The 9,785-nt window shown below is 37.0% G+C and overlaps 2 protein-coding genes across 2 annotated transcripts; one reads left to right on the top strand and one right to left on the bottom strand.

The window, feature by feature from the left end:
* The first annotated feature begins 305 nt into the window (after nucleotides 1–305).
* Nucleotides 306–3,145, top strand: LOC105949420 (BTB/POZ domain and ankyrin repeat-containing protein NBCL). The gene is made up of 2 exons (XM_012972727.2): nucleotides 306–1,140; nucleotides 1,887–3,145. The coding sequence occupies exons 1-2, from the start codon at nucleotides 646–648 to the stop codon at nucleotides 2,916–2,918; spliced, it is 1,527 nt and encodes a 508-aa protein (XP_012828181.2). The 5' UTR covers nucleotides 306–645; the 3' UTR covers nucleotides 2,919–3,145.
* Nucleotides 3,146–6,004: 2,859 nt separating this feature from the next.
* GLDH (L-galactono-1,4-lactone dehydrogenase) lies at nucleotides 6,005–9,205 on the bottom strand. The gene is made up of 6 exons (XM_012972610.2): nucleotides 8,403–9,205; nucleotides 7,924–8,174; nucleotides 7,629–7,814; nucleotides 7,142–7,553; nucleotides 6,561–6,701; nucleotides 6,005–6,446 (listed from the first exon to the last, which is right to left on the bottom strand). Exons 1-6 carry the CDS (start codon nucleotides 9,042–9,044, stop codon nucleotides 6,285–6,287), a joined length of 1,794 nt encoding a protein of 597 aa, XP_012828064.1. The 5' UTR covers nucleotides 9,045–9,205; the 3' UTR covers nucleotides 6,005–6,284.
* Nucleotides 9,206–9,785: the final 580 nt, after the last annotated feature.

The raw sequence follows: 9,785 nt of genomic DNA, 5'->3' as shown, positions 1-9,785 counted from the left end.
TTAATTAGATGTAACATCTAACTCTCGTAGTCTCAAAATCAAAAGAGCGACACACTTATATATATATTCCAAAAAAACAACTATTCAAAAAGTCACAACACCGTATTTACAATTCCCCTCCCAATAATAAATAGGGTTTCACTTTTCTATTCCCTCCCACTAATATTCCCATTATATAAATAAAAAAAACAAATTAAATTTATTCTAAAAAATAAATAACCATTTTAATTTTGCAATTTAATTAAACAAATAATCCCAGCCGCCCAGATTAGCCATTTATATTACAACCCCCCCTCTCTCTCTCTAGAAATATCTCACACACCACCAATATATAGAGAGAGAAACCAAACAATCTCTCTCTCTCTCTCTCTCTCTATCTCAGAAAGTCACAAGAAATAACAACAGTTGTTCTTCATCATCATCATCAGCAAACAGATCAACACAAATCATTTAAATGAATCCACAAACCCTTTACTCACTGATCTCTCCTCCTCCTCCTCCTCCAGTCTCCACAACCACTTAGAGAGAGAAAGTAGAGAGAGAGAGAGAAAACACACACACACAGTACACACACACACACAGACACAGCAAAACACAGAAATATCCATATCAAACTACAGAGAAAAACACGCACAACACACAGTGATGACCACAGAAGACTCGTTAAGATCCCTATCCCTAGATTACCTCAACCTCTTAATCAACGGCCAGGCTTTCAGCGATGTTACCTTCAGCGTAGAAGGCCGCCTCGTACACGCCCACCGCTGCATATTAGCTGCACGCAGCTTGTTCTTCAGGAAATTCTTCTGCGGGCCCGACCCCCAGCCCGGTTCGGATCCTCTCAGAATGGGCCCCGGCGGCGTCGGCGGCGGAGGCGGCGGCGCCTCCTCCTCCTCGCCGAGGCAGCAGCAGCAGCAGGTGATACCGGTGAACTCAGTAGGGTATGAGGTGTTCTTGCTGATGCTGCAGTTCTTGTACAGTGGGCAGGTGTCGATTGTGCCGCAGAAACACGAGCCGCGGCCGAATTGCGGCGAGAGGGCTTGCTGGCACACGCATTGCACCTCCGCCGTTGATCTTGCTCTTGACACTCTCGCTGCCGCTAGATCTTTTGGTGTCGAACAGCTCGCTTTGCTCACTCAGGTTTTTCTTTTTCTTTTTTCCCTTCAATATATATAACATAATTAATTAATAAATAATTAAAATTACTACCACTGTTAGTAGTTTCAGATAGTAGTTTGTGTTATCATCTATAAATTTAATTGGATTTTGATTTTATTTTTTAAATATTTAAAATACAAAATTAATTCTTGTGCTTTGGAACTTGGATCCAAACTTCAGGGTTTCTTTATTTTTTTTTTTAATTTTTTTTACTTGGACTTGTTAAAACATATAATTAACCAGTTAGTTATTTAGTGACAAAATTCTTGTTTTCAATTATAATTTTAATTTTTTTGAGGGGTATAAATATAAATCTAAATGATTTTTTTTATATATATAAATATTCTGCTGCAAAAAAATCTAATTTTCTTGCATATTTCCATGTAATGAAAACCTTTGCAACATCGAACTGTCTTCCTATTACAATTTTCATGCTATGTTTTGAATTTTTAGTGCTGTTTTGGGCAAATGTCACTTGACAAGTTCTCTTCTTTGATTTCATGTAACATTATTTATTAATTGTTTTTTTTTATTGAATAGATTTCATTATACTTTTTTATCCACATTCAATACTTTCTACATTTGGTTTTCTTTTTTATTTATTACACATGACCCCCTCTCTCTCTAGTCTTGTCTCTCCACAGTAATCCCATTTAAAAATATAAAAAAAAAAATTAAAAAAATTATGTAATGCAATTAATTAAAAATATTAATTAATTAATTTGCAGAAACAATTGAGTAGCATGGTGGAGAAAGCTTCAATTGAGGATGTAATGAAAGTATTAATAGCTTCAAGAAAGCAAGACATGCACCAGCTATGGACAACGTGTTCACACCTTGTCGCAAAGTCCGGCCTCCCGCCGGAGGTTTTGGCGAAGCATCTTCCGATCGAGGTGGTGGCTAAAATAGAGGAGCTCCGCCTCAAGTCCACCCTCGCCCGCCGCTCCCTAATGCCGCCTCACCACCACCATTCCCACCACCACCACCACGACATGGGCGGCGCCGCCGCCGACCTCGAGGACCAGAAGATCCGCCGCATGCGGCGGGCGTTGGACTCCTCCGACGTCGAGCTCGTCAAACTAATGGTCATGGGGGAAGGGCTGAATCTCGACGAAGCGTTGGCTTTGCATTATGCCGTCGAGAATTGTAGTAGGGAGGTGGTGAAGGCTTTGCTCGAGCTCGGGGCGGCGGACGTCAACTACCCGGCGGGTCCCGCCGGGAAGAGCCCGCTCCATGTCGCCGCCGAGATGGTCTCGCCGGACATGGTGGCGGTGCTCCTCGACCACCACGCCGACCCCAATGTGAGGACCGTCGACGGGATTACGCCGCTGGATGTTCTCCGAACCCTAACCTCGGACTTCTTGTTCAAAGGTGCGGTTCCGGGTTTGACCCACATCGAGCCGAACAAGCTGAGGCTCTGCCTGGAGCTGGTTCAGTCGGCGGCGATGGTGATCTCCAGGGAGGAGGGGAATGCCGGCACGCCGCCGTCCGCCGCCATATACCCGCCGATGAACGATCAGGACCACGGCGGCGGCGCCGCCAGTATCGGTGCGGCGGGTAACCTGAACCTGGACTCGAGAATGGTGTATCTGAATCTCGGCGCGCAGATGGGTGGCGGCGGCAAGAATATGAGCGGCGAAGAAGATAGCGGCGGCGGCGGCCATAGAGATCAAGGTATGAACCGAAACGACGACGCTTCAATGTATCACCACCACCACCACCATCATCATCAACACCATCACCCCCATAATCAGTATTAAACTTCCATCTACGTACACAAAGTACTTCTTTCTCTCTCTCTCTCTCTCTCTCACTACAATATATATCGTTTCTCTCTCTATCTCTCTCTCTCTCTCTCTCTCTCTCTATATATATATATATATGTAAGTTTATTTTCCATGTAGTGGGGATCAGGGATTCAATATATTCATGGAGATATCTTTATTCAGAAGTTTCACTTTAATTTGTTGGTATTTATTTAATTAAATATTATATATTCTGGTGATTTATATTTTTTTATTTCTAGGAATTAATATTATTATTATTATTATATTAATATATATATATATATATATATATATATATATATATATATATATATATATATATATATATATATATATATATATATATATATATATATATAATGATAAGCAATGAATTCTAGAGAGAGAAAGGGAAATTAAATTGTACTAAATGTGAATGAGATGGGACAAAGAGCAGTGAGTATCAAAGTTTCTTCTGCTGTGATGAATTGTGATAGAGATGACACACCTCAATCTTTTCAATTCAAATAAAATCAAAAAAAAAAAAAAAAAACCTCAAGCCCCTGTCAACTCATTTTGTTTTATTGCTACACATTATAATTTAATTTAATTTATATTTTATATAATAATTATTATCATTTTTTATTAATTTTTTTTTTGATAATTAATTATACATTTGTTTGTCTCCCTATAGCTATTGAATTTTTATATATATGCATGGGAATTGGTGATTTCAATCATTGTTAGAATATATTGATCGCATCTAATGACCTTACTATCAATTTTTATAAGTTTATTAATTGCAAAAATTACACCTTTTGCCCCTTAAGTTTATCTAGATTCAACATTTGGTCCGCCTTTGTTGTCAGAAAACATATTTAGTCCCTTGTGTTTCAAAAACTTAATATTTTGGTCATTTTCGTATATTTTTCGTTAGCACCTAACGGAATGATCAAGCATGGTGTTCATCAGTGTCTTATCTGACGGAGTAATGGTAAATTGACACAGAGGCACTAAATTAAATTTGTTTATTGTGAATATGGGGGACCAGATGTGAAATTGATGAAACTTGAAGGACTAAAATGGTAATTTTTCCATTTATTAATTTGCATACACTAATATATATGTTTTTCTATGCTAATTATTAAAAGAAAATTCAAGAATGGATGTTTTTGGTTTCTTGTGGTGGGTAGGGTAGTGGAGGGTGGAAATTGGTCTTTTGGGACTTTGTTGGGACATTAGACTTTTTTTAAACAATAAAATAAAATAAATATATATGAGCTGTCTCTTGATCTTTTGGTGTTTATTACATATTTTTATTTATTATTAAAATTCACATATTTTGATTGTTTTTTAATTGACTAAAATTAATTATATATACATTTTAATAAGCATCGTTTAATTTAGCTTTAGACAAATTGATTGGTTGTGTCTAGCATGAATGCAACATCGAGTATGTGACCTCACAAGAAGATTATTATATTAATTAATATCTAATGCTGGATCCCATATTTAATTAATGTAATCCACCTTTTCATTCCCACTTGGCCCTTTTGGGGATTCAATTACTTTCAAGCATAATTTAAAACCTAAAAACTTTAGGGTTTGGTAAAGTTTTTAGGTTTAAATTTTCTCTTTTGTGTCTCAGTTCGAGGTTTCGAGTTTTCGAGTTTTCAGGTTTTAGGCTTTTTAGGCTTCTTGGGTTTTCGAGTTTTAGCTTCTCGGGTTCTCGGGTTTTCGAGTTTTAGGGTTCTCGGGTTCTCGAATTTCAGGTTTTTCTGGTTTTGTTTCGGTTCGGTTTCTGTTCAGTTTACATATTAAATATATACAAAATATATTCATAATTAATTTCTCCCAATGTAGGCTAAGAAAAAAACATATTGGGAGTTGAAATTTATGTAGTGTACTATTTTCCATGAAATCATGCCTTGTGTTTTTCTGCAGTTTGCAACTGTCCGTACAACTTCCAGTGAAAAGGGTTTTAAAAAATAAAAAATAATAAAAAATAACGAAAAAAGAAATAGAAAATTAAAAGGTTTTCAAGATTTTTTTGCCTATTTTAATTTATTTTATTCTTTTTGTGGAATATTATTTAGACAAAAGCTTTTAGGACAGCTTGTCAATGTTAGGGTATACTAAAGTAGAGTAGAGTAGGCTTTGTTCTTCAAAAGCGCTTTTTCTTGGTAGATATATATTATATAAATCGTGTGCATATATTTTTGAGTGATGGGCCAATACGATTTTAATTTTTGTATTTATTTATTTTTCTTGATTTCTTTTTATTACAAGAAATTGGTACACAAGTAGTTAGCAAAGAAAAAGTTCCTTTCCTACCTACAGAAGTAGTTAGAAGAAACAGCTTTTTTATAGTTGCTTCCAAACAATTGAAAAAGCTTCAGCTTAATTTTACAAGTCACAAGTCATAAGTCATTTCACAAAGCTGATGAAAGCAACCTAAAAAAAGTAGTCATTGTAATAAAAGTTATTTCATCCGCTTTCATCTTATCGGTTTAAGTTTCTTCACATGTATTAAGTGAAATTAAGGAATCTACGGTAAATTACGGCCAACTCCCTTGCGCTAGATCAAATTACGAACAAACATTTTCTATTCGAATTATTACAACCGCCACCCTCAACTTTGAATCTTCTTACACGTCCACCCTTGTGTTGTAAAATTTAGTTAATTTTTTCATATTATGTTTCTCTAGTTTGTACCTATTTAACCAATTCGAACTCCAAATTTTGAAGCAAGATAATCATATAATGTGTTTTTTTGCATGTATATATCAGATTGTGATGCATCAGAAACTGCATTTTTGCACAAAACGAGTACAAACTAGAGAACATTCCACGAAATCTAGAAGATTCTATTGATTTTGACTCCGTAAAAGTAGACGTGTAATAAGATTTATAGTTAAGGAGAATTGTTGTAATTACCCAAATAGGAAGGGTTTGTTTGTAATTTAACTTTACCTCAGGAGGGTGGCCGTAATTTATCCTAGATTATATTTTTCAAAAGAATTTTTTTCTCTTTTATTACAATTATATTTACACTACAATAAAAGGAATGCATACTAGAATTTAACCTTGTCAAGAGACTTTTATTATCCAACAATAGAAACACCATCAAGTGTATTACACAACAATTGAAGAACAAAATTTAATTCCCATTTTAAGACGAACGAAAAAGCTCCTCCACCATCGGAGCACCCGAGAAAAAAACATTTTAACAATGAATATACAATCAACCGCATCTCAAATTTTTATTCCGATTAAAAAGAAGATCAGCCATCGTTTTCTTGATCAGGCGTAAAAAAACATACCGACATGAAAAAAATCGTGACCGTCGATTTACGAGCGCTATTGCACAGTCTGAGTGATGGGAAATAATTTCTCCAATATATTGTTCGAGAATATGCGGTTCGGATCGAGTTCCTTTCTTGCTTCATTGTACGCATCCACGGGGAATCGTTTCCTTAGCCTGGCTTGTAGAGCAACAAGCTCGTCTTTGTCCTTCGGGACCTACCAGAGCAAATAAAAAAACAAAATTATTTAATGAAACATATTGTACAATGTAAGATTATTAAATTGATTAAACAATAAGTATATTTTTTTAAAGAAGAAATTGAATTGTACCTCGATCTTAGCCCAGTGTTCGTAAGCTGAATACTGATCCCACAATTTCTCCTGTGTTAAACGACGGTAATGGAAAAATTCCTCTGTGATATTCTTCCTCTCACGAGCATCCGATGTCGGAAGATACATAATTATCCCAACCTGTTTTTTTCACAAATGAGAAGAAAATAAATTAATCTATAATTATTAAAATTAATTGTGATACTAACTAATAAATGTAGAAAGATCTCAAGTGCTATTAAGCAATTATGCTTTCTTCTTAGACCTCGTTTGGTTGCCAAAATAAAATTATCCAAGATAAGATTATCCCAATTGTATAATTGAAAAATCAAGATTCGATCATATAATTAATTAATCACGGCTATTCTTACCAACCAAACGAAGCCTCACTAGATTTAAATACAAAAATGTGTCAATAGAGTCAAATAGAATTGATCCGAAACCTTTCGATCAAGGTTATGCAATCTTGAATGCATCTAATCTACCCGATATTAACTCGCATGAAATTCAAAGATTCAATTGTCGAACATAATACGGCCTACAACCAAGCATAATAAATAAATAAATAAATAAATAATTACCCATGAGAAAATATCGTCTTCGGATGAGCTATAAGCGGGGCTCATGAGGCTTTTGCTGCGAGCGGACCATCTCTGCTCAATAGGGGCAGGGGCAGGTAAATTTTCTTTCTCGATAATTTGCATCAGTTTCTCTATATATTCAAGATCGTTCATACTAGGTTTCGAAAGGGTGCCAGCTGGAAAACATGTTTCCGAGACCCATTGTTGACCACCGCAGTCAAACCCCAGAATCTCGTCGCTCCATCCCACTCTAAACCCCTCCGATTTTCTCCAATATTCAGCCTCTGCTTTATTCACTTTCGCAATGTGTTCTTTATCGAGAGGATCCATCGCAATTAGCTTATCTCTCAGCTCCGTAAACGAAAGCTCGTTGATATCCGGTTCGTCTTCATCCGATTTCACAACTACTTTCCTATAATTAAAAGAAAAAAAAAATTGAAATAAATTCGACGGCGAAAACAGCTACGCGGTTAGTTAGTTAGTTTACCTGTAATTCTTTAACGATTCTTGATAGAGTTCTCTCACGTGCTGCGTGGCTTCTTCGGGAGTGTACTTGGGTTTATGCTTCGGTGGGCCTTTCCATTTCGAAAGAGGATTACACGTCACGATTACAACTGTGTCCGTGTACGGAATGTACAAGTATTTGACGTGCTTGTTTTCAGACAAGAGTTTTCTGCAAGAGGAAAAACAGGAGATATTTCAATGTTCGAATAAAACATAAAAAAACTTTCGATTATAAAAGGCGAGGAGGAGAAAGCATATATATGTATATATATATATACTTGTGATTCTTTTTAATCTCGTTCATGTTAGATACGTATGTATGCTCGACGAGCTCCATTCTCTCGACGCATTGTAGAGTAACTTCTGCAACCACACCGAGCCCTCCAAGACCACATCGAGCTAAATAGAAAAGCTCCGGATCTTTCTCTTTGGAAATCTCGATTATGCCCTTGGACGGAGTTACCAGTTTCATGCTGATAACTTGCTCGTCTATTGGAGGCAGCCTTGCTCCTGTGCCATGTGCCCCAACCTAAAGAATTCGCCAATCGGAGTCAACGAATTTCGAATCTTACGAGCATTGGAAAAACTCGATCAATACATAAGGATACACGTACGAACAAATACCGAAACAAAGTTACAGCAACAACACTTCGCAAAACGGTAAACCGATTCGATCGAAACAATAACAAGAAAACTCGAACCAATCGAAACATAAAATCGAGAATACGAACTCAAAATTGAAAGATTAAATACTAGCCTGGACAATGCCGCCGATCTGTTGCTCACGAATCGAAGCGAAATTCTGCAGAGTGAGTCCGTACTGTTTGATCCCATCGACGAGCTGCTGAACCCTAATTCCAGCCTGAACCCTAACCCTCTTGTTCTTCTCGTCCACCTCCAGGACCCGATCCATTAGAGCCAAATTGACCATCCCGGAACGGGTCAACCCGATCCCATTGGGGGAAAGACCCGACCCGACGGGGCGGATCTTCTGCTTCTTGTCGTTGCATTTTTTGACGACGGCTTCGAGCTCGAAGAGGGTTTCGGGCTGGATGAAGGTGTGGGTCTGGACTTCGTGGGTGCCGCTCCAATTGGACACGGTGTGGAGGTCGGCGGGGAGTGGGGCGTAGCGGAAGAGCTGGGCTTTTTTGTGCTTGGCGTTTTCAGGGAAGGGGAAGGAGTAGTAGGTGGCGGCGCCGCAGACGGCGGCGAGGATTGTGTACCCGATGTATTTTCGGAGCTCGGAATCGGCGGAGGAAGTGGGTGGTGGGGATGGTACGGTACAGAATGGGCGGGGGGTGGAAGGGGCGGCGGCGGTGGTGGTGGACGGGGGTTTAAAGGGGTCGCGGCGGCGGAGGGAGGAGTGGAGGCAGCGACGGAGATTGCTAGCACGGAGCATTTGGAAATTGAAGTGGGTTTCTACAGAGGTTTTAGCTGATGAAGATCAAGAAATGGATTATCCAATTTTATGGCGATAGATTTAAATGGTTTTTTTTTTAATAATTAAAAATAAATTTCAATTTTATTCCAATAAAATTGGATGTCAAAATTTAGAAAATTGGTATTAAAAAAAATTGCTAAAACAAATTATATTTTCGTATCAAAATGGACCGAAATTGTAACTTTTTTTAATTAATTAATTTATAGTATAAATTACATAATAATCATGATATTATAAGTGTGCTTTTTAAGAAATTGTATTTTTCTAAAATTAAAATCTCATATATTTATATTTTTCCAATTAAATGATTTTTTCTTTTCTTCTTAATAAATGAGATGACTTGTTGTTCTTAAATAGATCAATTATAAATCTTTATACGTCGTCCGTCGGTGCCAAATTTAGTTTAATCTTCTAGATTATATTGAATATTTTCCAGTATCTACTCGTTTATCTCATTCGAAGATGTGTAGTGCATCAAAAACTGTATTTTTGCACAAAACGAATACAAACTAGAGAGTATTTCACGGAATCTAGAATATTATGTTGAATTTAATAGCTGACAGCAGCACAAGAATAGAGGTATAAGAAGATTGACAGGCGATCGTAATTACTCAAACATAATGGATTTTTTTGGTAATTTAACAGAATTTTCGCCATAATTTACCCAAGAAAAAAATAAAATGATAATGATACATAAAA

The sequence above is a fragment of the Erythranthe guttata genome, chromosome 10, assembly GCF_056151865.1.
Source record: "Erythranthe guttata isolate IM_541 chromosome 10, IM_541, whole genome shotgun sequence".
NCBI classification, from domain to species: Eukaryota; Viridiplantae; Streptophyta; class Magnoliopsida; order Lamiales; family Phrymaceae; genus Erythranthe; species Erythranthe guttata.
Note: the sequence above shows the minus strand (reverse complement) of the source record. Positions and strands in the feature narration are given on the sequence as shown.

Excerpts from the sequence above, each read along its gene's own strand:
- LOC105949420 (XM_012972727.2), top strand. The coding sequence starts at position 646 with ATGACCACAGAAGACTCGTTAAGATCCCTATCCCTAGATTACCTCAAC. Across the intron at positions 1,141-1,886 it reads AGCTCGCTTTGCTCACTCAG|AAACAATTGAGTAGCATGGT; the intron begins GTTTTTCTTTTT and ends ATTAATTTGCAG.
- GLDH (XM_012972610.2), bottom strand. The coding sequence starts at position 9,044 with ATGCTCCGTGCTAGCAATCTCCGTCGCTGCCTCCACTCCTCCCTCCGC. Across the intron at positions 8,175-8,402 it reads AGATCGGCGGCATTGTCCAG|GTTGGGGCACATGGCACAGG; the intron begins GCTAGTATTTAA and ends CGAATTCTTTAG. Across the intron at positions 6,447-6,560 it reads AACACTGGGCTAAGATCGAG|GTCCCGAAGGACAAAGACGA; the intron begins GTACAATTCAAT and ends TTGCTCTGGTAG.